At 51.5% G+C, this 23,376-nt stretch overlaps 9 protein-coding genes across 9 annotated transcripts; 4 read left to right on the top strand and 5 right to left on the bottom strand.

The window, feature by feature from the left end:
* Positions 1 to 509: 509 nt before the first annotated feature.
* Positions 510 to 1,727, top strand: BO88DRAFT_424632 (NMT1/THI5 family protein; the record flags this gene model as incomplete). Its single annotated transcript, XM_025708748.1, has 4 exons — positions 510 to 544; positions 620 to 791; positions 843 to 992; positions 1,056 to 1,727. The coding sequence occupies 4 exons, from the start codon at positions 510 to 512 to the stop codon at positions 1,725 to 1,727; spliced, it is 1,029 nt and encodes a 342-aa protein (XP_025564202.1).
* Positions 1,728 to 2,031: 304 nt separating this feature from the next.
* On the bottom strand, positions 2,032 to 3,977 carry BO88DRAFT_424633 (arylsulfotransferase family protein; the record flags this gene model as incomplete). The annotated part of the gene is made up of 2 exons (XM_025708749.1): positions 2,032 to 3,510; positions 3,573 to 3,977. The coding sequence occupies 2 exons, from the start codon at positions 3,975 to 3,977 to the stop codon at positions 2,032 to 2,034; spliced, it is 1,884 nt and encodes a 627-aa protein (XP_025564203.1).
* A 1,018-nt stretch (positions 3,978 to 4,995) lies between these two features.
* BO88DRAFT_263869 (uncharacterized protein) lies at positions 4,996 to 7,736 on the top strand. Its single transcript, XM_025702303.1, has one exon. The coding sequence runs from the start codon at positions 5,419 to 5,421 to the stop codon at positions 7,627 to 7,629; it is 2,211 nt and encodes a 736-aa protein (XP_025564204.1). The 5' UTR covers positions 4,996 to 5,418; the 3' UTR covers positions 7,630 to 7,736.
* On the bottom strand, positions 7,680 to 8,998 carry erg20 (bifunctional (2E,6E)-farnesyl diphosphate synthase/dimethylallyltranstransferase). Its single transcript, XM_025704782.1, has 2 exons — positions 8,836 to 8,998; positions 7,680 to 8,767 (listed from the first exon to the last, which is right to left on the bottom strand). The coding sequence occupies exons 1-2, from the start codon at positions 8,950 to 8,952 to the stop codon at positions 7,844 to 7,846; spliced, it is 1,041 nt and encodes a 346-aa protein (XP_025564205.1). The 5' UTR covers positions 8,953 to 8,998; the 3' UTR covers positions 7,680 to 7,843.
* Positions 8,999 to 9,265: 267 nt separating this feature from the next.
* BO88DRAFT_386389 (anaphase promoting complex subunit CDC23) lies at positions 9,266 to 11,910 on the top strand. The gene is made up of 4 exons (XM_025704783.1): positions 9,266 to 9,621; positions 9,683 to 10,400; positions 10,453 to 10,636; positions 10,686 to 11,910. Exons 1-4 carry the CDS (start codon positions 9,518 to 9,520, stop codon positions 11,729 to 11,731), a joined length of 2,052 nt encoding a protein of 683 aa, XP_025564206.1. The 5' UTR covers positions 9,266 to 9,517; the 3' UTR covers positions 11,732 to 11,910.
* A 70-nt stretch (positions 11,911 to 11,980) lies between these two features.
* BO88DRAFT_480778 (ATP dependent DNA ligase domain protein) lies at positions 11,981 to 15,346 on the bottom strand (the record flags this gene model as incomplete). The annotated part of the gene is made up of 2 exons (XM_025712167.1): positions 14,046 to 15,346; positions 11,981 to 13,991 (listed from the first exon to the last, which is right to left on the bottom strand). Exons 1-2 carry the CDS (start codon positions 15,194 to 15,196, stop codon positions 11,981 to 11,983), a joined length of 3,162 nt encoding a protein of 1,053 aa, XP_025564207.1. The 5' UTR covers positions 15,197 to 15,346.
* A 58-nt stretch (positions 15,347 to 15,404) lies between these two features.
* On the bottom strand, positions 15,405 to 17,401 carry BO88DRAFT_404029 (SF3a splicing factor complex subunit PRP9). Its single transcript, XM_025706509.1, has 3 exons — positions 17,256 to 17,401; positions 15,796 to 17,195; positions 15,405 to 15,741 (listed from the first exon to the last, which is right to left on the bottom strand). Exons 1-3 carry the CDS (start codon positions 17,343 to 17,345, stop codon positions 15,717 to 15,719), a joined length of 1,515 nt encoding a protein of 504 aa, XP_025564208.1. The 5' UTR covers positions 17,346 to 17,401; the 3' UTR covers positions 15,405 to 15,716.
* A 286-nt stretch (positions 17,402 to 17,687) lies between these two features.
* Positions 17,688 to 19,333, top strand: BO88DRAFT_404031 (ATP-dependent RNA helicase eIF4A). The gene is made up of 3 exons (XM_025706510.1): positions 17,688 to 17,967; positions 18,021 to 18,914; positions 18,970 to 19,333. Exons 1-3 carry the CDS (start codon positions 17,718 to 17,720, stop codon positions 18,987 to 18,989), a joined length of 1,164 nt encoding a protein of 387 aa, XP_025564209.1. The 5' UTR covers positions 17,688 to 17,717; the 3' UTR covers positions 18,990 to 19,333.
* Positions 19,334 to 20,360: 1,027 nt separating this feature from the next.
* BO88DRAFT_337336 (WD40 repeat-like protein) lies at positions 20,361 to 22,501 on the bottom strand (the record flags this gene model as incomplete). The annotated part of the gene is made up of 5 exons (XM_025702938.1): positions 20,361 to 20,475; positions 20,540 to 20,687; positions 20,740 to 21,229; positions 21,277 to 21,877; positions 21,906 to 22,501. 5 exons carry the CDS (start codon positions 22,499 to 22,501, stop codon positions 20,361 to 20,363), a joined length of 1,950 nt encoding a protein of 649 aa, XP_025564210.1.
* Between the last annotated feature and the right edge of the window lie 875 nt (positions 22,502 to 23,376).

Consider the following 23,376-nt stretch of genomic DNA (forward strand, 5'->3'; position numbering starts at 1 on the left):
TCGACCCCGCCGCTTCCCATTTATGCCTCGTCTTCTCCCCTCCTTCACTTACTTTCTTTTTCCTTCATTCTCCAATCTTCTCACGATCTACTTACACTTGTATTCTTTCTGAATAACTTCCTCTTCCTTCTCCAACAACTTCCTCACCAACCGTCCGGTACGACTCACAATGAGGCTGCGCACACAGGATCAGACTCCGGGTCTTTTCGCTATGGGTTCAGATGGGTCAAGGTATCGTACAATAGTATAACAGTCACTGCTCGCGCATGACAGGTGTTCGGCTCGTGCTTCTGCTCCTTACCTCCCAGTTTGGAGTAGAAGCACGGTCGTTCTGAGATTATACTGTCAAAACTTGATCTAGATAATACTAGCGAAAGGACATGCGTGGCACTGATTGTCCCCTAATTATTTGACCTACAGAAAGATGAGAGGGATCTCGCATCCCTCTCTGTTGCTGACAGTTTCCAGACCTTTGCAATTACCCTCGACCTGAGTGTATTTGTGCCAAGATGTCTACTGACAAGATCACCTTCCTGACCAACTGGTATGGATTGGGATCTCCATTATGATTGCTTGAAACAGGTCACAGAATATATGCTAAATGTTGCGTTCTCTCAAGGCACGCGACCCCGTACCACGCCCCCCTTTACCTCGCCCAGAGCAAGGGCTACTTTAAGGAAGAGGGCCTCAAGGTTGCTCTCCTCGAGCCCAATGACCCCTCCGATGTCACCGAGATCATCGGCAGCGGCAAGGTTGACATGGGCTTCAAGGCTATGATTCATACCCTTGCTGTATGAGTTGTCTTTCCCTTTTTTCACAATCCGTAGCTAACCAAACAACAGGCCAAGGCCCGCAACTTCCCCGTCACCTCGATCGGCTCTCTCCTCGACGAGCCCTTCACTGGTGTTGTCTACCTCAAGGACAGCGGAATCACCGAAGACTTCCGCTCCCTGAAGGGCAAGAAGATCGGCTACGTCGGCGAGTTTGGCAAGGTTCGTCTTCGCTCCCCTCCCCAGTCCACCCCACCACCATATCCTAACCAAAACCACTCACAGATCCAAATCGACGAACTCACCAAATACTACGGCATGACCGCCGATGACTACACCGCCGTCCGGTGCGGCATGAACGTAACCAAAGCCATCATTCGCGGCGACATCGACGCAGGCATCGGCCTCGAGAACGTCCAGATGGTCGAGCTTGCCGAATGGCTCGCCGAGCAGGGCCGACCCCGTGACGACGTGCAAATGCTGCGCATCGACCAGCTCGCCGAGCTTGGATGCTGCTGCTTCTGCTCGATCCTGTACATTGCCAACGACGCCTTCCTGGCCGCCAACCCAGAGAAAGTGCAGAAGTTCATGCGGGCCGTCAAGCGCGCTACAGACTACGTTTTGGCTGAACCCGCCCGCGCTTTCGAGGAGTACGTGGACATGAAGCCGATCATGGGCACTCCGGTTAACCGGAAGATCTTTGAGCGGTCGTTTGCCTACTTCAGCCGTGACTTGAAGAACGTTAGTCGTGACTGGGCTAAGGTGACCAACTATGGAAAGCGGTTGGGCATCTTGAGTTCCGACTTCGTGGCTAACTATACCAATGACTACTTGTCTTGGGGACTGGATGCTGATTCCACTGATCCCCTTGGTGATCAGAAGCGTATGGCCGAGTTGCAGAAGAAGGTCGCTGCTGAGGGTGGTTATAAGCGGTTGGAGGTTGCTTCTGAGGCTTGATTGATTCTCGGTCAGCCCAGAGAAGGAACTTGCTCGCTTGACACCATTGAGGCAGATATGACAGTTATGTAACGGTCTTTATGAGTCTAGCTGGATGTGCTAGCCTACGCACTCTTTTAGTATGACTGCAATCTATCATACGATCTTTGAATCACAAAATCAAACTTCTTCGTAGACGTCCACTTTCAGTGGAAGTAAAACGAGTCAAGCTAGATACTATAAACCCAAACCAGATGAGATAAATGCTGTACACATGATCTACTCGCTAACATGCAGTACAAAACCAGAATTGAAAATATAATCATCACCTCCTAACAACATCCATACTCCCCGCCCTCTCCACATCCGGCCCCGAACCCAACAACTGATCCCCCAACAACGCCGAAAACTCAACACTATCCTCCACCTCTACATCACTGAGATCCTCATCTCCACCAAAGCGCTTCAGAGGCTGAAAGGTCCCGCGTTCCTTATCTTTATCGTCCCGTCGACGGCTCCGTAACCACGACACAAGATAGCCCTTCTTGACGCCGAACCAGAGAAACGCACCGATCACTGCTGTGGAGAACAGCGCAATCGTGAGGAATATAAAAATGGCATAGATTTTATCACTGTCGCCAAAGAAAGGGTCGTCGCTATCACCACTCACGACGACTGCTTCGTTGGAAGTAGGGTCCCATCTTGCCAACTTGCTAGCGGCAAGGGTCTCGCCTCTTGCGCTGACGGCGCGGACGCGTAGGTACTTGAATTTTGTGTCGTTCGGGATGGGGATTACGGTCTCGAAGCCGTCTTTCGGTACGGCGGATAGGAAGGTGGGTTGTGCTGTTTCTGAGATCTTTTCGTTGGTGCCTTCTAGGACCCAGTGTGAGACTTCGGTGGCGCCGTTCCAACTGGCTGCGGCGCGATAGGCGTATACTTCGAAGTCTGGGATGGTGTTGGGCGTGCCGACCCAGGGGTGTTTAAAGGTGCGGTAGGAGACGACCTTGCCTTTGCTGAAGTCTCGTCCGGGTGCGAAGTGGGCGTGGCAGAGGACTTCGCCGTCCATGCTGAATTCTGTCCATGCGGCGCTGAAGCCGTATCCGACTAGGACGTTGCCATTGTCGAGGATTTGGATGGAGCCTTGGGATTGGCTCTTGATCGGGTATTCGTTCCAGTACTCGTGTCGGACTTGCACGGTCATGTTGGTTTCGTCGATGTCGAGGTAGAGGCCTCTACTGGGGTATTGGGGGGCGCCTCTGCCACGAGATGAATTGTCAAGGAGGGTGATTGCTGTGCCGTTGTCCCGGAAGCGGGCGTGGTGTTGCCAGGTGAAATTGGTAGCTGCGCCGCCTGAAAGATCGGTGAAATTGCTTCGCTTGCCGCCTAGAGTCCAGATAGTTTCGCCTGTGCGACCGTCGATATAGATCAGGCAGTTGCAGTAGCGGGCCGAGACAAGGAAATTGCCCTTTGCGTCTTTGTCGATGCTGTTGATGTGAAAGTAGTCCCACGGGCGTTCCTTGTCCTCCCCTGAGCCTTCGCGACCTCGATAGACGTCGGCGAAGTCGAAGTGTTCGGAGGCTCGCCATTCGAAGAGGAGTTCGTTCGTCTCAATGTTAACTTCTTGGAACGTGCCATCCCAGATCCAGCCATTCTCAGGACCGCCAGCGACCCGGAGATCTGCCGGGCGGATGTCATAGATGGTGTAAACTGCAGTCTCGTCGAGGGTTATGTGGAACTCGTGAAGATCTGCTGCAAGTCCATTGGCACCACTGAGGGTGAAGGCTTCCTGGTACGACGAGTCTAGCTTTATTGGAGAGTTTAGTATTGCTTTGCTCCATTACTATGCGGGTAAAGGAGGTGCCGTACCATGTAGTATGTGCCCTCGCCGTGTCCCACCTTACCGTCGTCGCCCACCCAGAACGTCAAATAATCCTGGCCCTTATAGTTGTAGACATTGAAGTTGTAGGTGTGGCCGTAGGGCTTCGTCCAGATCAAGCGACCCTTGTGGTCTAGTATCATCGGCCCGGGTTTATGCACGCTATACCCGCGCGGAGAGATGAAGTAATACTTGTCATCTCTGCATTGTGGCCCATACTGCAGAAAGTTGACAGCTGCGCCTACGGTGGAAGTCGAACGGTAAGTCTCAATGGGCCATGGTCCCATTCTACCCTGTTCGTACAATTCAGAATCGAAATAGGGTCCTACATCTGCCAAGGCAGAGGCCAGGAACAGAAAGGCCGCTAGCGCGACGGTTAGAGTGCCCGGCATCATGGCGCAAGGGGCAAATACGTCGAGCGCTCAGGAGACATGTGCTGAGTTGTACAAAGGTAGCGATGTTAATCAAAATAGTGCCTCAACGGCGAATACAAGACTTGAATGAGAGTCAGGAGAAGAAGGGCATGATGATTATAGGGGAGGACAGGTAGGGGAACTGGCACGATTTTCAAGACCTCGATGGGGGCGCGGGAGATCCACCGTGCCCATCGGTAGTGGCTTGCTCCAAAGCCGGCAGCAGCAGACTATCCTGACGATGGCAGGCTAAATGACGAGATGCTCCTTTAAGCCAAGATTGTAATGGCCAGAGCAAGTGTAAATTGATTGATCTAACGAGGAAGTGGATGCTGCTGGGTATGGTGAGGAGGTCCCGGTGATATTTTCCTTGGGTCAGGCGCGAATGTCCCACAGCAAAGAATGGATTGAACAAGAACTGCTCTGCCGGCCATTACTTGGGCTCGGATCCCCTCAATGGCTGGTATCTGCTCTTTATCGTTCAACCCCTGTATAGAGGACACGGAATTCCGATGGGATAAGGGCAACGAATGGGTTAGCTCTGGCATGATTCGAGTCTCTTTGATTAAGCCTTTTAGCTGGGATTCATCAACCAAGCACAACTGGATGGGCAACGTCCCACTCTGTCCGACGTAACCGGTTGGCCCTGCTCGATAATAATAATCTCCAATCACCAGTGCCTATTGGAGGCCCTGCACTGGTAGTTTGGACGAGTCCGACTCCACTCGGCGCCACAGCTCCCTGGCTAAATTGAATTAGAGTGGTTTTCTGCTGAGGGGTATCAAGTCCTGCCCCAGGAAGGTATGGGTAACAGTATATCGGAACTTGACCGGGACAAGGAGGTCATGCTCTTGACCAGAATCTGCTAAAATCCACAGCAGTCCATGTAATGAAGTGGTAGCAAGGATAGTCGAGGGCGAGTTGAAGATGTAGTGGAAGAAACGGCAGGTACAGGTCAGGTGCTACCCACGTGGATGGATCTTTACCTTTCATTCATCCAAAGTGTCTATCTCTCTACATTGCTGGTCTTCTCTTCTTATAATTACACTATCGAAACTCCCAGCACGACAATCTCAAGAATGCTCACGTCATATCATTTCTAACTCCGAGTATATTCTGTCTAGCAAGAACTGCAGAGCCGATCCCTTCGGCAACGTTTGGCCCGAGATGTGGTGCGGAGATCGGCACGGACACCAGTGTTCTCAAGATCGTGGCATCTCATTGCTGGGTTTGATGTTCGCTGCCTGATTTGATTCGTGGAATGCCCTCTGTGAAATAGCTGTAACCCCTCTGGCTTCACGATTGAAGTTGTGAGGGGTGTGCGAGGTTTATAAGAGGCAAGTCGAGGTTACCATGAAAGTCGACTCGGAAAAATGCTGGAAGATGACATTTCCGCTACGCAGACTAGCACCGCATCGTCATCATGCGGCCTTCACTAGCCTTGACGAGTCTCAGCCTAGTTCCTTATCTCTTCTCCAACGTCGGCGAGGCTAGGATATCCCCGAAGTCTCCACATCCACCCTCCATTGACCGGGCACAAGTAGTATCCAGGTTCAATCCTCGCCGCAATGCCAGCTCGACAAGCACCCCAATGCAGGTGGGAAATGGGGGTTTTGCATTTGGAGCCGATATTACAGGGCTACAGACCTTTCTGCCATACGGTATTCTTTCTTCCTGGGGATGGCACAATTCGTCACTGCCTGCGAACTCCACACCATCAGATTTCACGGGATTGGACTGGTGGACGCATGACCGGCTAGTGAATTATGATATGCCCAACCCTGCAGAACCAGAGATTTCCCAGTGGTTGATTGCCAATCCACATCGTATCAACCTAGGTCGCATCGGATTGGTTTTCGGCGGAGATTACAGCAATTACACTGAAGAAGACCTGCAGAATAAGTCGCAAAAACTTGATGTTTACCAGGGTATTCTGCAGTCTAATTTTACTGTCGATGGCCATCTGACCACCATTACCACCAGCGTCGACCCCAGCTCGGACACGATAGCAGTGCGCTTGCAATCCGAACTGTTATTGCTAGGCCTTTTGGGAGTCTTCTTTGACTATCCGTATGCTACAGACGAGAATAAGTTCGAAGCCCCGTTTGTTGGGGATTGGAACGCTGTCTCAAATCATACAACGGTACTGCACTATGCAGGGAATGGTAACCAGGCCCAGGTGCAGCACACCCTCGACAACACCACCTACTACACCACATTGCAGTGGAGTGGTAGTAATGTGTCTGTTTCCAGAGTTCCCCATTCTCATCGATATGTCGTGCAGCCGAACGGCAACCATACGAGAGCGTTTGAATTCACAACAACATTTTCTCCAAATGATGATTTCCTGTCCTCTTCGCTATCTTTTGATGCCATTATTGCACGATGTCAGCAATGGTGGACAACCTACTGGGAAACGGGCGCCTTCGTAGATCTGACGGAAACTGCGAATGCAACAGCAGATGAAATCCAACGACGCGTGATTCTGTCCCAATACCTGCTAGCAGTCAACGAGGCCGGACATGATCCACCGCAAGAATCGGGTCTGGTAAATAATGGGTGGTATGGCAAGTTCCATATGGAGATGTATCTATGGCATTCCGCCCACTGGACTCCCTGGGGCAAACTCCCTTTACTGGAGCGAAGCATCGATGTCTACAATCGGTTCCTTCCCTCGTCGATGCAAAGGGCAGCTGACCAGGGATATAGCGGCTTGAGATGGGGCAAGATGAGCGACCCAAGCGGGAAATCTGCGCCGGGCGAGATCAACGCCCTGCTCATATGGCAGCAACCCCATGTCTTTTACTTCGCAGAGACGGAGTATCAGTCTGCCCGACATGCTGGAAGAAACACGGAAGATGTCCTAGCGAAATGGGACCACGTACTGACAGAGTCGGCAGACTTCATGGCATCTTATGCCTTCTGGAACACCTCAACAAGCGTATATGATCTCGGCCCTCCAATGTACCCCGTCTCAGAGAATACACCCCCCAACAGCACCCGAAACCCCACCTTCGAGTTGGCATACTGGCACTTCGGTCTCGATGTAGCCATATCCTGGAAAGCCCGACGTGGCCAGCAAGCTCCGCAGGAATGGAAACACGTCAAAGACAACCTTGCACCACTACCAACCGTCTATACTGTTGATGAAACAACGGGCGACCAAGTGCTCACATACACACTCTACGAAGGCATCCCACATATGTGGACAGACCCTGATACCGTAACCGACCACCCGGCACTCACTGGCATCTACGGTCTCCTACCCCCAACCACAGCGATCAACCAAACACTCGTATCGGCCACCGCAGCCCAAGTCGCCAGTGATTGGAACTTCACGACCTGCTGGGGCTGGGACTTCCCCATGCTGGCGATGAACGCGGCACGGCTGGGAGACGTTGACGGCGCGGTGCAGTATCTGGTGCATTCGAATTTTCAATTTGACGACGTGGGTATGCCGGTGGGGACCAAGGCACCAACCCCTTACTTTCCTGGAAGTTCGGCCCTCTTGTTGGCTGTTGCGATGATGGCTGGAGGTTGGGATGCTGCAACTAACAGCAGCCAGCAGGACTTTGCACCGGGGTTTCCGGCCCAATGGAATGTTCGTGCTGAGGGATTTGGGCAGATGCTGTAGGACGAGAATGTGACTACTGTACGGTCAACAAATCGTTAATGAGTAGTGGACAGCTGTGTATGCAATGTACGTCTCAAGTTCAGCTAATCTATCTCGATGGGGGTATGTAGGGCACAATGTACGGGGAAATTATTATGTAGGATTATGTAGACGCGGCGGAAAAGGGTAGGCGGGTATATCATTCCTCCGAAGAAAATTCGCCGAAAGTCTCTGCTTATTTAGTGCGCTTGTAGATCTTCGCCAGGAAGGCCTCGAAGACCTCCTTCTTCAGACCCTCCGACTCGTTGATGCTGTTGATCTTAGTGCGGATTTCACCCACAACACTCTCCTCATATTCCTTGTAGATCTTCTCCAGATCGAGCTCCTTGTACAGGGCCTTGACCTTGGCCTCCAGCTCGGCGTCCTTACGACCGTAAGCCGTATCGAGGACCTTGCGCTGCTCGGCGTTGCAACGCTGCAGAGCCTGGTTGACCAACCACGAGCACTTGTTATCCTGGATATCGGTACCGATCTTGCCGATGAAGGCGGGGTCACCGTAGGCATCGAGGTAGTCATCCTGGACCTGGAAGTACTGACCCAGGGGGATTAGGATGTCGTGGGCCTGACGCAGGTTCTCGGGGGTAGCGAGCTGGAGGTAGTGCAGGGCCAGAGCGACGGGGAGGTAGAAGCTGTAGTAGGCGGTCTTGTAGGTGACGATGAACATGTACTTCTCCATGGAGAAGTTGTCGAGGTTGACGTTGTCCTCGGGGGCGGTGATGAGGTCACACAGCTGACCCAGCTCGGTCTGGTAGGTGGTCTCGTGGAAGAGCTCGACGAGATCGATGTAGGCGGGGTGGGAGCGGAAGTACTTCTTCAGGATGATGTAGATGCCGGACTCGAGCAGGAAGGCGTCGTTGATGGCGATCAGACCGACTCCCTCGTGCTTGTACCAGCAGGGCTGGCCACGACGGGTGATGGAGCCGTCCATGATGTCGTCGCTGACCAGGAAGAAAGCCTGGAGCAGCTCAGTGAGCCAGCCCAGCAGACTGAGGTGCTTGAATTGCTCATCGGTCAGGGGCTTCTTCAGGAGAGCGAGACCGGTGTCGGGGACGGAGAGACCACGGTTGAGCTTTCCACCGGGGACGTTGACGTTGAGGGCCTAGTGTAGAGAAATAAGAAATTAGAGATAGACTTTGGGGGCGAAGACTAAGGGAGGTCGGCACGTACCTTCTCGAACCACTCGAGAGCGTTCTGGGGCAGCTTGTACTGCTTCGCATAGTTCAGAAGGTCTTCCCGCAAAGAGGGGAAGACGGCCTCGAAGTCGGCGCGGGCAGTGGTGGACATGATTGCACGACAGTACTAAGGAGGGGAAATGGGAGGAGGAAGAGAGTGAAGGGGGAGAGGGAGAAGCAGCAAGAAGAAGAAGAAGAAGAAGAAGAAGAAGAAGAAGAAAAAGAAGAATGGAGAAGAACAATGGGCAACACACGAGGAGGGGATCCAAATGGTGGTGATCGTCCCAATTCGTCCAGTTAGTGGCCGGCCAGCCCAATTGGGAAAACCCCGCTGTTTGTTCTGTTTGCCCCGTCGGCGCCCAAAAAGGAAGGCCATTCGAGATTCCCCGGAATCTTTTGGCGATGCGATACTCTTCGCCGCGTCTCCTGCCTCTTTTTGACATTGTTTTCTGCCTGCACGCTTGGCGCTTCTTATGCGCTTTAATTAATTGGCTCCATTGTCTCAGACTCTTTTGACATCACTTGTCTCCACCGTCCCTGGAGCGCGCAAGATCCACCAAGCAGCAATGCTCCTGGCGCGTCACTAACTATAGCTACATACAGTCAACTCATCAGAGCTCCGCAGCCTTTCTTTGCTATACGCGTGCGCCTTAACGCGCGCAAATACCGTCGCTACCATGGCCGTTCCATTTACAGACGAGAACATCAAGGAGCTTAGGTTCCGGCTTGAAGATGCGGCGATTAAATGCTCCGAACGTTGTTTATACCAGTCAGCCAAATGGTACCGTTACCGGCATCACCCTGGCTCACCTCCATGCGCAGTGGCTAACCTTGTAGGTCAGGGCAGCTGAAATGCTAGACTCAATCGTACCAATTGAACAGTACGACACCGATCCGGACTCGCCAATGGACTACCCCGAGGCTCCTTCGAATGCCCAGAACCCTTATCTCCGAACACAAGATCCGCTCGAAGCCGCCCTCGAAGCGCAAGAGTCATACAAGTACCTCCTTGCGAAATCTTACTTTGACACCCGCGAATATGACCGTTGCGCCTCCGTCTTCCTTCCTCCGACCATCTCCCCCGTTCCTCTTACCTCAACGCCGCCGAATCCGAAGTCTAGGCAGTCGTTAACTCCGCAGAAAGGGAAATCGAAGGCCTCAGCATATGGTGGTGTGAAAGATAATAGTGTGACCAGGAATCCATACCCCAAGCTGAGCCAGAAATCGCTGTTCCTCGCATTGTACGCCAAATATCTAGCGGGCGAGAAGCGCAAGGATGAAGAGACCGAAATGGTATTGGGACCAGCAGACGGAGGCTCGACTGTCAACAAAGAACTACCAGATTTGGCGCGAGGACTAGAGGGATGGTTTACGGAGCGTCAAGATAAGGGAATGGAAGAGCGCAGCCAGGGATGGTTGGAGTATCTGTATGGTGTCATACTTCTCAAGGGGCGAAATGAGGACGAGGCCAAGAAGTGGCTTATCCGGAGTGTTCATCTGAACCCCTTTCATTGGGGTGCATGGCAAGAGCTTAATGACTTGCTGGCAAGCACAGAAGACGTATGTCGCGCTGTATATTCTTGTTGTTACACGTCGCTGACCGCTACCACAGTTGAACCAAGTGGTCAATCTTCTACCCTTGAACATCATGACCCTCATATTCCGCGTATACTGCAGCCAGGAGCTGTATCAGGCCACCGAAGATACCTACCAGTCACTATCCGAGCTGGAAACAATCTTCCCCACGAGTGCTTTCCTCAAGACCCAAAGAGCTCTTTTATACTACCACTCAAAGGGTACGGCTGCACTACAAACACACTGCATAGCCCAGCTGACTTCCTATAGATTTCGAAGAAGCCTCCAGTATCTTCACCGACATCCTCGTATCATCACCCCACCGTCTTGACAGTCTCGATCACTACTCCAACATCCTATACGTGATGGGCGCGCGCCCCCAGCTCGCATTCGTCGCGCAAATCGCAACCGCCACAGACAAGTTCCGCCCCGAAACATGCTGCGTAGTGGGAAACTACTACTCGCTCAAATCCGAGCACGAAAAAGCCGTCATGTATTTCCGCCGTGCACTAACCCTGGACCGAAACTTCCTCTCGGCCTGGACACTCATGGGCCACGAATACATCGAAATGAAAAACACCCACGCCGCAATCGAATCATACCGCCGCGCCGTCGACGTTAACCGCAAAGACTACCGCGCTTGGTATGGTCTCGGCCAAGCCTACGAAGTCCTCGACATGTCCTTCTATGCCCTCTTCTACTACCAACGAGCCGCAGCACTCCGCCCCTACGACCCCAAAATGTGGCAAGCCGTAGGATCCTGCTACGCCAAAATGGGCCGCATCGAACAAAGCATTAAAGCACTCAAACGAGCTCTCGTCGCTGGCTCCTACTACGCCGATGACTCCTCCCAAGTCGGAGCAGGAGGGGGACCAGAGCGGAAGATCCTCGATCCCGAAACCCTCCACCAGATCGCCACGCTGTACGAACGTCTTGGAGATGACGAAGAAGCGGCTTCATACATGGAACTTACGCTACAGCAAGAATCAGGCCAAGTGATCCAGGAAGAAGAAGACGCTTCGTCTGATAATGACGATGATGATAACCAATCTAGCACGGAGGGACAGTCTAGCTCTAGACGGACGCGAAAATCTTCCACGCAGCAGAATGAGGATGAGGATGATACTTGGCATGGTACGGGCGTTACGGCTACGACTTCCAAGGCTAGATTATGGCTTGCAAGGTGGTCTTTGCGAAATGGGGACCTTGAGCGTGCGGATCAGTTGGCGGGTGAGTTGTGTCAGGATGGGGTTGAGGTTGAGGAGGCGAAGGCCTTGATGAGGGATGTTCGCGCGCGGAGAGAGGGGGATGAGTGATCCGTTGTCTTCGTTGGGGTTTTGTACTCTGTCTCTTACGATCTTCCTGCATTTCCTCGGGACTATTACTAGCGAGGCGTTTGGGAGAGAGTCATGATGGAATGTGATTTCAAAGAAGATTTTCCTTTAAAGTGGGTGTTCGTATATTTAATTATGACTTGTAATAAAGCTATACACAGATTCCGGCAACAGGGGAAAGCTACTGTATCTCAAATAGTACCTGTACTCTGTGTCACATGTGTCAAAGGCTCAGTGGGACAGATTTTCTCCCAGAAGACCCAACTCACGTCTATCGAAGCTAATCGTGATATTAGGCCTTGCGTAAAGCGCATCGCATTCTCTAGCTTGGTCTTCAAGTGTGTTGTGACCTGAAGGTCCCTTAAACGTCCAGGTGACGCAAGCATAGAAGAACACCCTATTAATGTCTTCCCACGTCCGATGAAGGCAGAGTCTCGTATCATCCTGGCTGATCTTGAGTCTGAGAAAGCTTGAGTCGAGAACGAAGACTTTCCCGGGATGATGAATGTTGAAGTAATAAGACTGGAAAGCATTTGCTATGCTTCTTATTAGATCGGGGAGAACTGTACACAGCGCATCGCTCTTTCCAGGTATAATGACCAATCCGTAGACTGTGCCATGCGGGACTGCGTGATGGTTGGATGTCCTGGGGTGGCATTGTGTATCTGGGCGTGTTAATTTTCGGACGAACTCATTGAGGGTTGGTGCTATTTTCCAAGGGTTTGGTATGGGTTGAGACACTACCATGTCATCGGAGGATATGTCATGGTGAACGTATATGAGACTGTGGAGCAGTGGTGATAGAATGCGCTGAGTTGCTTTCTGGCAGAGGTGAGGAGCCATGATTTCATTGCCAGATGGGCGGTTGCTGCAAGATTCCAGCATCACATTGGACTCAATTTGGCGGTCTATTAGTTTATTAAGGGGTGCAGGGTGCTTTTGCAACTTGTCTAAGCTACTCGAAGAACCAGGCATTTGACTGGGGCGGGAGGCTTTCTCTGCATCAGAGGACTTAGTCGTCTGAGTTGAGTTCTTCCTCTGTCCGGTTGCATGAGAAGATAGGTTTTCATTGTTCGTCAGATAATTGCCGCCTACACTGTGTGCTGTAGGTGGGGAGGTGTCTCTATTGAGATCCACATGGATGGGGATGGTACGTTGCATAGCGCTGCTTTCGCGGCGTCGCTTGGTGTGTCTCGCTGGACCAGGCAACGCGTCTGGGGTGTTCAATTCCTTATTCGGGAAAGACACGAGCGCCCCATTACCTGAGTCATCTTCGGCAGTTGTCGAAGACTGGAGAAAAGGGCTCTGTGTTGTTTGGAGACTTTGTGATCGATCTGGCGTACACTCCGAGCGATCTCGTAGCTTCATCCGTTTGGCGGCTTGATACTCGTGATTTTCTGGATCCTCATCAAGGGCAGATCGAGCGGTTTCTGCTAATAGCTGCAACTCTCTGTATGACGCAGCATCCTCAAATGATCGATCAGAAAGGACCTTCAAGATCCTAGGGAAACGCAGTGTATAGTATCTGGCGCCAGACGGCTTTTCAAAGCCACTGCCTAACATCTCAACGACAAAGGGGGTCTTGAAGACGACTTCCATGGGGTTGACTACACTCTCCCCATATTCAAGGATGAATCCATGTTCGGAGTCTGGACTGCGGGCGCAGAACTCGCCGAACTGATTCAAGAACTGCATGAACCTGACATGCATGCAGTGGTGGTTGATAACATCGAGGACACGAAACTTGGGTATGGCCCCAGATTGCACAACCATCTCTTTATTGACGAGGCAACCAATGAAGAATTCAGTCCATGAGAGCTTTTTTACTTGCTTGATTGCCATAGCATCCCGAGAGTTGTACCTCGCGCCAATGATTGCGAGATCGACAGTGTCACCTAGTCCAGGTATATAATCTTTCTTTAGCTTGATCCAGCGACCGAAGGAGGGATTTTCCTCATTATCAGCAAAGATTGTGAAGTAAGGGTCTTCACATGCTTTGAGGACAAAGCCTTCCCATCGCTCAGTGATGCCCTTGTGGAAGATGCTTTCTAGTCGAGATTGACCGTCATGATGGGAAAAGTCAACTACCCACTGCTCAGATATATCTGCACGCCCTGGGATTGGCTCTATAGTGTCTTTCAGAAGTAATCTCCGCTCCCGATGTGGAAGTCTCAAACAAGCATTCTCATCAATGAGCAGAATGTCAAAGAATACTATCATCAGATGCTCATAAGGTTGTGGGCTATTGATCTCAGGTCAGAAGACAACGCTGGAGATTACATGCCATGTCACTTACGGAGAGTCGCTTTCAGTTCCAATGAAAGTGCCTGAGCGTGATATGAATTTACGCAACTTATGAAAATCTGCGATGTTGCCATGTTTGTCACTCCAAACAAGCAATTCGCCCTCCAGAATGCATCGTTGGGAGATCTTGCAACCCGGCCGTCTTAGCTTCAGCGATTCGCTGATGACTTGATGAATACCGGCGCGGTCTGCTGTTGAATCTTTACCGCTTTTAGAAAATATTTGGATCCAGTTCGAGTCTCTAGAGAGATCGATGTGTATCTGGCAATATTCTCCATCATACTTCCTTTCGATACTCATGCGACGGTTGCCGATCGTGCGACAGCAATGTTTGATGCTCCTAGCCTTATAGTACTCGGGTCGTCCTATCTTGACTCCCACAGCAGGACTGAGATGCCCTAACGCTATGAAACCCAGGTCTTTGGCTAATGCAGCATCTGGTTGAGGTGGGAAGTGTTTAATGGGACTAGAGCTTAGCACGCTTAAAGCGCGTTCAAAAGAGTCCTGAAAGAGAAGTAGATGCGGAAGGAGGAAATGGATACGTTTCAGGATGATGTTTACCGGCAGTGAAACAGGAGAATAGCTTTTCAGTATCATTCGAGTAAGCCATTTCGCATCTCTGCTACTTAGCCGTCGGTATAGAGGGGACAATGTCTGATCGACCTTGACAGCCGTACGCTGTCTTCGCACCTGAGGACCAGAAAACTTGCAACGAGAGGCGATCTCAGTTAAAGCTTTGTCTATCTCTTCCACGGTGACATCTTGGCCGTTGGTGACATGATTTTCAGCCTGCCGCATGACATTCTCCACGCATTGTCCCAGGTCTACGCCCCCGGAGATACGCCAACGCTCGAGCTCCTGCCGCCGTGAACAGCCCAGAAGCAGGCAACGTGCTATGATTTTGGCCAGCGATGTATCCTGTAGCCAGTAGACACGGTCTGTCCGTTTCTCTGGAAACATGCAGGAAAGAAGAGCCAACTGGTCGGTATCTTTATCGCGGATCCTCTTTTCGTTCTGGGCGAACCATCGTGATACGGCACGAATGTCGGGGTTCACAACTTTGGCTTCATGGGCAGCTTTCAGGACCCTGTTAGCTTCAAGGGTCGACAGTAAGTCGCACAGGTGAGCGAATTTGAACCCCATATGATAGTAGTAGCCGCGACGGGCGCGATTCTGGTGTCAGTATGGATGGCAGGCTTCAAAACAGCCGAGTAACCACCCGAACCATGACAACTAGGCGAAGCACAGCCTATTCCATGAGGCTACTAATATTCAAGAATGCACAGTCCAGAGATAACGGCGAAGAAGCAAGTGAGACTGAGGGAAGACGCGGGGCACAAAATTGAACTTTGGAAGCTACGCGAACGGGACGCGAAACCACGTGATCCGAGCCAAAGTTAGGTTCAATTTGAGATTTTTGGCTTTAAGTTTTCCGATGATGATATCGAAATATTCTTGGGGTGTAGAATACATAAAATGCAAAGCTGTCTAGTCTTGACTTTGCTTTGATACAGCCATTCCCAACCAACACTATCCCAGTGACCACGCAGCATTAAGGAAATTCGAGAAAGGACACCCACCAAACTCCAGGCTTTTCAATATGAAATATGGCGAAAGGCAATGCAATAAAAAACATGAAGAAATGTTGACCTGGAGTTGCCGATTATAGGATACCTTGCTTTTGCAGACTGGTAAATATTAGTAAAAGTTCCAATAGGTCGCGGGATTGTTGGGGCACGTACTCAAGGTAGATCCTCTCAGGCATCACATTGCCTTCGGCATCCTCCATCTGTACCACATTGTCGCGGTTATCTCTGTCCTTCTTGCGGTCCTGCTCTAGCTTCTCCCAAAGCCTGATTGCATCCTCAATGCGAGTGATCTCACGGAAAAGGTTGGTATTGGAAGTGATACCAAGACACTTCAAACCAAAGATATGTAAGGCCTCCGAGAAGTGCTTGTCAAACGCACGACGACCCATATAAACAAAGTTACCGCAGATCTCGCAAGGATACTCCACTCCAAGGCCGTGCAGCTTGTAAAGCCAGTAAGGGATTGGCTTGCCGTCCCAAGCAAGTGGCAGTTTGAGGGGATTGTAGATTCGGTCTTCATCGTCCTCATCAGATTGATCGCCAGCACGATCACCGCCAGGGTTCTCGGACTCATTCAGCAGAGCTTCGAGTTCCATCTGGCGCTCACGTTCAGTCATACCCTGTCTCCGCTCGACATTGAACCTCGTTGCTTGACGCTCGGGCTGCAGTACCTGCGTCAAAGAACGCACCCGATGTTCCCTCTCTGCGACTGCACGTTCCTTGAGTCGATGAGACACGGATGAGGTACCGTTTGTCGCAGGGGCTGCCGGCTTCGCGTCATCCCCGGCGGCTTTGCGTGCTTCAGCGGCCCGGATATGCTTCTTTCCTGTCAAGTGGTTCTTGTAGACATTCTCATTCTTGAACTCCCTCTCGCAGTCAGCACACCAGATGCCTTCTCCGGAGCCCTCGGTCTTCGGGCCCTGGGTACCGTTCTGAGCAGCCTCCTCTGTCCAACCAGGGACCTCGTTCGCCGCCCATTGCCTTTCGAACTCCTCATCAAAGCTAGCAAAGAGCTTGTCAAGATCTTGCAACGGCTTCACCTTTTTGATGAAGCTTTCCAAGTAGTTTGCGAGTTCACCGACGTATTTGAAATACCGATCGGAAAGCTTGTTGTTTCGCTTGATCGGAAGTTGTGGAGGAGTGAACGCATCGAAGATGTCGAGATACTGTACATATGAAAGCCGTTTTACCCCCGGCAAGTTCAGGTAGTCTTCGTGCAATGTCGTGAGGTCCAAAAATTGTCCATAACCCTCTTCGCCAGTGAACAGGTTATCGATCTCCATTCCCGTTACTTCACCCTCTCCAGGCTGACGGCGTTTGTAAGCCCGCTCAAGGTTTTCGACTGGTTCATTAGGATAGCGCCTGTGGAAGTCCTTAATCTCGTCCAGTTGCTTGTAGAATTCCTCGAATTGATCGCCGGTTGAGATGGTTTGGATTTCCTTCTCACGCGCGCCGTCCGCATCCTTGTAGATGTCGAGCAGCCTCTTGGACTGGTCTTCGATACGCTTCAAGAAATGTGCGACTTCATGATCACGAGCCAGGCGATCCCGAATCTGAAAGTGAAAGAGTGGGTTAGCAGAGGGCGACGGGATAGAGACTGATGGCTTACTTACATTACGAGGCTCTTCGGCGACGCGGTCGGCAATCGCCTGCTCCAGGCGCTCAAGGTCCTCATGGATGAACCTTTGCTCCTCGAAAATCATATTTGCTGCGCGCACAAGGCTCTACCTGACTTCTGCAGATTAAAGCGCTTCTGAAGATCGGGGATGGAAGCGGGCATCTCAACGCCATCCAAGAGAGCTTTGCGGCGAGCTATCGTCACGTGCGGCGGGCGGTGAGACCTCGGTCGCAACGAAAAGTCGCGCCGCAGAAGCTGGGCGATTCTTCTGCTACTCCACCAGGCCAGCTCCCCTCCTCCACTGACTTGATTCTGTTTTACTTCATCCTCTTACTTCAAATTACAGACCTGGTGTATTCAACATGGCGGACGGAATTGACAGACGCGCTGATGGTAGGATCTCAAAGTTCCCAACTGTCATTCACGCCTGTATACTAACTGCGCAAAACTAGACCGCATGGAGTTCAACACCTCGAAGGAGGTCACTGTTGCTCCTACCTTCGAGGACATGCACCTGAAGGAGAGCCTTCTCCGTGGTATTTACGCTTATGGCTATGAGTCTCCGTCGGCTGTCCAGTCCCGTGCCATTGTTCAGATCTGCAAAGGTCGCGATACCATTGCCCAGGCGCAATCCGGTACTGGTAAGACCGCTACCTTCTCGATCAGTATTCTCCAAGTCATCGATACCGTCGTTCGCGAATCTCAGGGTATGTAATATGCGCTCAATCTCAAGTGGTGCTTGTAATCTCACACATGACAGCCCTCGTTCTTTCCCCCACTCGTGAACTTGCCACCCAGATTCAGTCCGTTATTATGGCCCTCGGTGATTACATGAACGTCCAATGCCACGCTTGCATCGGAGGCACGAATATTGGAGAGGATATCAGGAAGCTTGACTACGGTCAGCATGTCGTTTCGGGCACCCCGGGCAGAGTCGCCGATATGATTCGCAGACGCCATCTGCGCACCCGTCACATCAAGATGTTGGTTCTCGATGAAGCCGACGAACTCCTCAACCGTGGATTCCGTGAACAGATTTACGATGTCTACCGCTACCTTCCTCCTGCCACCCAAGTCGTTGTCGTTTCCGCTACCCTCCCCTATGACGTGCTCGATATGACCACCAAGTTCATGACCGACCCCGTGCGTGTCCTGGTCAAGCGTGACGAATTGACCCTCGAAGGCATCAAGCAGTACTTCATTGCGGTGGAGAAGGAAGAGTGGAAGTTCGATACCCTTTGCGACCTTTACGATACCTTGACGATCACCCAGGCGGTCATCTTCTGCAACACCCGTCGCAAGGTCGACTGGCTCACCGACAAGATGCGCGAAGCCAACTTTACTGTGTCCAGCATGCACGGTGAAATGCCCCAGAAGGAGCGTGACAGCATTATGCAGGATTTCCGCCAGGGTAACTCCCGTGTGCTTATCTCCACCGATGTCTGGGCTCGTGGTATCGACGTGCAGCAGGTGTCCCTGGTCATCAACTACGATCTGCCCACCAACCGTGAAAACTACATTCACCGTATCGGTCGTAGTGGTCGTTTCGGACGTAAGGGTGTTGCCATCAACTTCGTCACCAGCGATGACGTGCGCATCCTTCGCGACATTGAACTTTACTACTCCACCCAGATTGACGAGATGCCCATGAATGGTATGTTAAACCCATCTACGTCACAAAGCTCAGATATAGCTAACCTAGTCTCTAGTTGCCGATCTTCTTTCATAAACAATATAATTATGCCTAGCGTATCGACCAATTTATCCTTAACTATGGTCACTTACGAGTCATCACCTGGCTTCAAGCTCGCGCATCCGAATAGTACCAATGCCTCGCTCCTCCCTATACAAATCAGTAAGGTGGACAAAATGGCCCAGAACACCGTGAAGGGGCGGAGAATCGCGTGGAGGAAATGGGAAAATCATCAAATTGGTTAGTTCACTATCACGTTTCTACAGTGTACCAACCACGCATCTGACACCTTGCCAGTGTTGTTCGAGTAGATGATTGTCTACGACGCCAATGTCACTCAATCAAGCGGCGTGGATCCAGTCAGGCTGGCCACGTTCTACCCTTCTTATCTATTTACTTTTGAATATTCCTTCTGGCGTTTGAATTGTTTCGGGGTTTACATGCTATGTTTGGAGTTTACTCTTTTTATTACGATCGAGTGGAAATATGAACATTCAAGAGTCTTATGTGGTCTGTTTATACTAGTCTGACTGGCCATATTTACATCCCTCAAAAGTACATTCATCCATTCTATCCCATCCCACTCTTCCTTGCAACTATCCAGTACTAGTAGTATTTGCCCATCTATCCTACATTCACCACACGAGTAGACCAATCAGTCAGTCGATGGTACCCAAGAAAATATTTCGATTATCAGATGCATACTCTACCACTACCAGCCAACTTTCCAACCTCAGAAGATACAGAGAAAGGAGAAAAAGCAAGCAGCCAGCCACAGATCAAGCGAAGTAGCGGTAGCGAGAAGCAAACAAGAACTCGATGGCCTCTTGAGCACAAAAGCAGAGAGGACTTCGATACGTAACGAACAACAAAAAACAAACGGGAACATGACACCAAAGCACACTCCTAACTAGTCCCTGAAGACCTTGAATGATTCACGACCCAAAGGGTGGACAGTAACGACGATGACAGACAGACCATTAACCGTAAACGTGGAAGTCTTTATAATATGTAGGAATATGGGGTGGGGATGGAATATTGATATAATGGACAGGGACGCCATGCCATGGTGCAGTGGCTTATTACGGCACGGCACTGATGGCAGGCGCGCCGGGGATGGTAATGATGAATGTGCGGAAGAGAAAGAGAGAAATGAAATTGATGCAAAGCATATATTGATCTGTACCAAAAGCAGCGGCGCCTGCAACCTGTATTAAATGGATCACTGACGATGAGCCAGCAAAAATGCGTATATGCAGGGTGGAGTGAATAAACGGGAGCAGTTGGGTTCGGAGTAGAGATGAGGGAGAAAGCGGACGGAGTGAATGCGAGAGATGTTTAAGCTGGAGCTGCTTCCAAGTATGTAAAAACTATGTGGGATTGCCTGCTACTCCTGAAACGGGAGCACTAATTGAAGCTTGATGTTGAACGCAGAGCGCTGGTGCGAGTGAAACCACTTGTCGATACTGCCCTGTGCTTGCCCGCTGAAACATTCGGCCGTATGTCACGTTCACGTGTCCAACTAGAGATCTGTCAGCCAAAACACTATCTGGGGGGAGGGGGGAAATGACGGGGCCGGTGCTCACATTCTAACCAAGCAGTCGTCGCCAGCAGAAGCAAACATTCCTGGGTCTCGGGGATTCCAGGACATGGAATTTACACATCCTCGTACGTGCCCCTCTAATGCCTCTACAAGTGTGCCAGCTTCTTTGTGGAAGATATAAACACGAGAATCTAGGACACATTAGCCAAAGAAGGTGAGGATGTGTGTTCAAATGGTGCTCACCTTCACTTCCGCTAACAATAAAGTTTTCCGCCGCACCACCAAAGACACTGCGAATCACGAAATGCCCTTGCTTCTGCCCTGAAAATCGTCGCACAACGTCTGTGGTGTTGATGTCAACAAGCTGTATTTGCCCGTCGGCGGAGTTGATCAGCATGTGACGGGAGTCCCTGCTAACAGCGACTGAGGTTGGCTTGCTTTTCAGGGCTAGGCAGTATTCTTCATCGCGGGTCGCAAGGTTATAGACGTGGACCTTCTGATCAAGGTCTGCCGCGATAAGTCTCCGGCCATCGGGCGTGATAGCACAGTCTTGGACGCGGAAGCCGTCCGGCCACATGTATAAGGTCTGTCCACGCATGCCCCAATGACAGAGTTGTGAGCTCACGTCCAGAGCCGCTGTTACGAAAGACTCGCCATCAGGAGCCCACGCCGCAGCTGTCACGGGATGACGGTGGTGATTGATGGTCAGAAGGCAACGACCAGTCTTTGCCAACTGTCAGCACAAGCACCGTCCTCCAACACGAAAAGGGGTCACTGTACCTCAACGCTCCACACGCGGGCGGTCTTGTCCTGAGAACAGGTAATGATCTTCGAGTCATCCGGGCTCCATGCACACTGTGCAACACCATCCTCATGACCCAAAAGCTTCTGTATCACAGAGAAGGTGCTGGTTTCGTAAATGATTACAGTCTGATCTTTACTGGCAGTGACCAGCTTCGTCCCGTCGTTCGAGAACTGGCACCACCACACCTCGTCGGAATGCTGGTTCAACTCAATTCCGGTCTGCAAAGGAAAGTCTTTGCGATCACACATGTGATCTGAATATAATGAAGGTGGTGATGCGGAATTATGATATAAGCACTGGTTGATCTGTGTTTGTTTGACGTGATCCAGCAGAATAGCAAGACGATTGTCCGGAATCATTACAGAAGGCGATATTGACCCTACTAAGTTGTTAGCGGCATGCGCTGTTACAGCTCCGAACCCTGGGTTTGGGGACTCACGAGACAATTCCGATAACAAACGTTCTCGAGAAGAGCTTATGGGACCGTCCCAGCCGGCCTGGTCGTGGAGATGTTCCGGGGGGCACATGAGTAGACTAGCATGAAAGTCAGTTTCACTCACAGTGGTGCCGCGAGAGCTTGTCAGCATGGTGTGCTCACCTGGACAGGGCGTGTAACCGTCCTATGTCATAGTTCAGCGGTGTCAGTTCATGTCTCAGAACTATTAGGGCCGCCGCCAAATCGCGGGCTTCCAACAATTCGAGGAATTTTTGCTGTCGCAGGTAAAAGAGCATTTCATTCTTTTGAGCATCTTCCACCAAAACCAGCTTCTCCCTATTCGTCGCTTGCTCGCCGGTATTACCCTTCCAACCACCTCGATCCGGATAGAATGACTGCACCAGTATATGTTCCGCCTCGGTCCATCGGCCCTCTAACACCGCATTTCTAAACGTAGCAACTGCTGGGCTCTCCAGTTGATAGCCACTCTCTTTGCTTAGAAGCGTCGCGGCCCCATCATAGCCAAGGTCAAACAGGGCTTGGATCAAGATCCTGGTAACTTCTTCTCGGTCATGACCATAGTATGACGGAGGGCCGACTGACGCTTTTTGAGACCCGTTCGTGCGTACGTCTCCGTTGGAGGCTGTGAAACTCGTTTGGCCGTTCAGAGAGTGGGCGAAAGCTGTCTTCTGGGACGGGGATGCATTTGAGCCATTCAACGTATGGGAGGAGCCGTTTGTACTGGAAATGCCATCCGGGCGCATATTTGCCAGGCGCCTGCGCTTGGGGTACGGTTCGGGGCCCTCTGATGGGGCGCGTGACTGAATACTGCTGGATGTTCGAGACCGGGCCTCGCTTGCCGTGCGATCCTCCGCGAAACCTCCTGTTCCCTCAAAGGTGTGTTCGGGCGTATCCGGTGTGCTGCTACGGCGCCGTCGACGAGCAGAGGATGAATGCGGGTTTCCGAGAGCGCCCACTGTACCGTAGTTGTAGTTGGCTGTCGGTCTTTGGAGGAGAAACGGGGAAGGGCCGCCCGGAGCGGAAGTGAGTGGACGGGACGCTGAAGATTGGCGGGGGATAGGAGGGTCAGGGTGGTCGGGAGCGGCGGAGGAGGGTATATAGAAGGGATGATTGTCTGCCAGTTCGAAAACGTTCAGATCTGCCCTTCCGCCTGGCTCTGTAGGAGAACCAGGAGAGCAGACCTATATCAGCGGCGGGTCACTGATACTCGCCGAGGCTCGTTTCACTGGGTGGGGAGCTCGTTGAGCAACTGGGTGGTCGATCAATGTGCTGGGCTTGGGTGAAATTGATATCGGTGGAGGTTCTGAGGTATCAGGTTCTGGTCAGCTCCTGCACAGTAAGATGGATGGACTGGGTAGTTCGTGCAGTCGTCGGGCGGAGGTCTTATCGGACTAGGATCAGATCCGGGGAAAGACGACCGATTGTCGGGGATAAAGGACAAGGAGTAGGAGAGGCGGTACAGACTGTGTTCAGGAGCAGATAGGGATGAGCGAAGTAGAGTCGAAGGAAACTTGGAGTGACAGAGTCAAGCGAGAGCGTATGGCCGGTAATCAAGCGTGGGGTGGCAGAGTAGGTGGTAGATAGCAGGAAGCTGGAAGAACGGAAGTTCAGTTGAGGT

The sequence above is a fragment of the Aspergillus vadensis genome, assembly GCF_003184925.1.
Source record: "Aspergillus vadensis CBS 113365 unplaced genomic scaffold BO88scaffold_8, whole genome shotgun sequence".
Lineage (NCBI taxonomy): Eukaryota > Fungi > Ascomycota > Eurotiomycetes > Eurotiales > Aspergillaceae > Aspergillus > Aspergillus vadensis.

Bases quoted from the DNA above. Each gene is read 5' to 3' on its own strand.
- BO88DRAFT_263869 (XM_025702303.1), top strand. From the start codon at position 5,419: ATGCGGCCTTCACTAGCCTTGACGAGTCTCAGCCTAGTTCCTTATCTC.
- erg20 (XM_025704782.1), bottom strand. From the start codon at position 8,952: ATGTCCACCACTGCCCGCGCCGACTTCGAGGCCGTCTTCCCCTCTTTG. The intron at 8,768-8,835 runs GTACGTGCCGAC...TCTCTACACTAG, and splicing joins CTCTCGAGTGGTTCGAGAAG to GCCCTCAACGTCAACGTCCC.
- BO88DRAFT_386389 (XM_025704783.1), top strand. From the start codon at position 9,518: ATGGCCGTTCCATTTACAGACGAGAACATCAAGGAGCTTAGGTTCCGG. The intron at 9,622-9,682 runs GTACCGTTACCG...CTTGTAGGTCAG, and splicing joins TTATACCAGTCAGCCAAATG to GGCAGCTGAAATGCTAGACT. The intron at 10,401-10,452 runs GTATGTCGCGCT...CCGCTACCACAG, and splicing joins TGCTGGCAAGCACAGAAGAC to TTGAACCAAGTGGTCAATCT.
- BO88DRAFT_404029 (XM_025706509.1), bottom strand. From the start codon at position 17,345: ATGATTTTCGAGGAGCAAAGGTTCATCCATGAGGACCTTGAGCGCCTG. The intron at 17,196-17,255 runs GTAAGTAAGCCA...TTTCACTTTCAG, and splicing joins TCGCCGAAGAGCCTCGTAAT to ATTCGGGATCGCCTGGCTCG. The intron at 15,742-15,795 runs GTACGTGCCCCA...AATATTTACCAG, and splicing joins CCTGAGAGGATCTACCTTGA to TCTGCAAAAGCAAGGTATCC.
- BO88DRAFT_404031 (XM_025706510.1), top strand. From the start codon at position 17,718: ATGGAGTTCAACACCTCGAAGGAGGTCACTGTTGCTCCTACCTTCGAG. The intron at 17,968-18,020 runs GTATGTAATATG...CACACATGACAG, and splicing joins CGTCGTTCGCGAATCTCAGG to CCCTCGTTCTTTCCCCCACT. The intron at 18,915-18,969 runs GTATGTTAAACC...CCTAGTCTCTAG, and splicing joins TGACGAGATGCCCATGAATG to TTGCCGATCTTCTTTCATAA.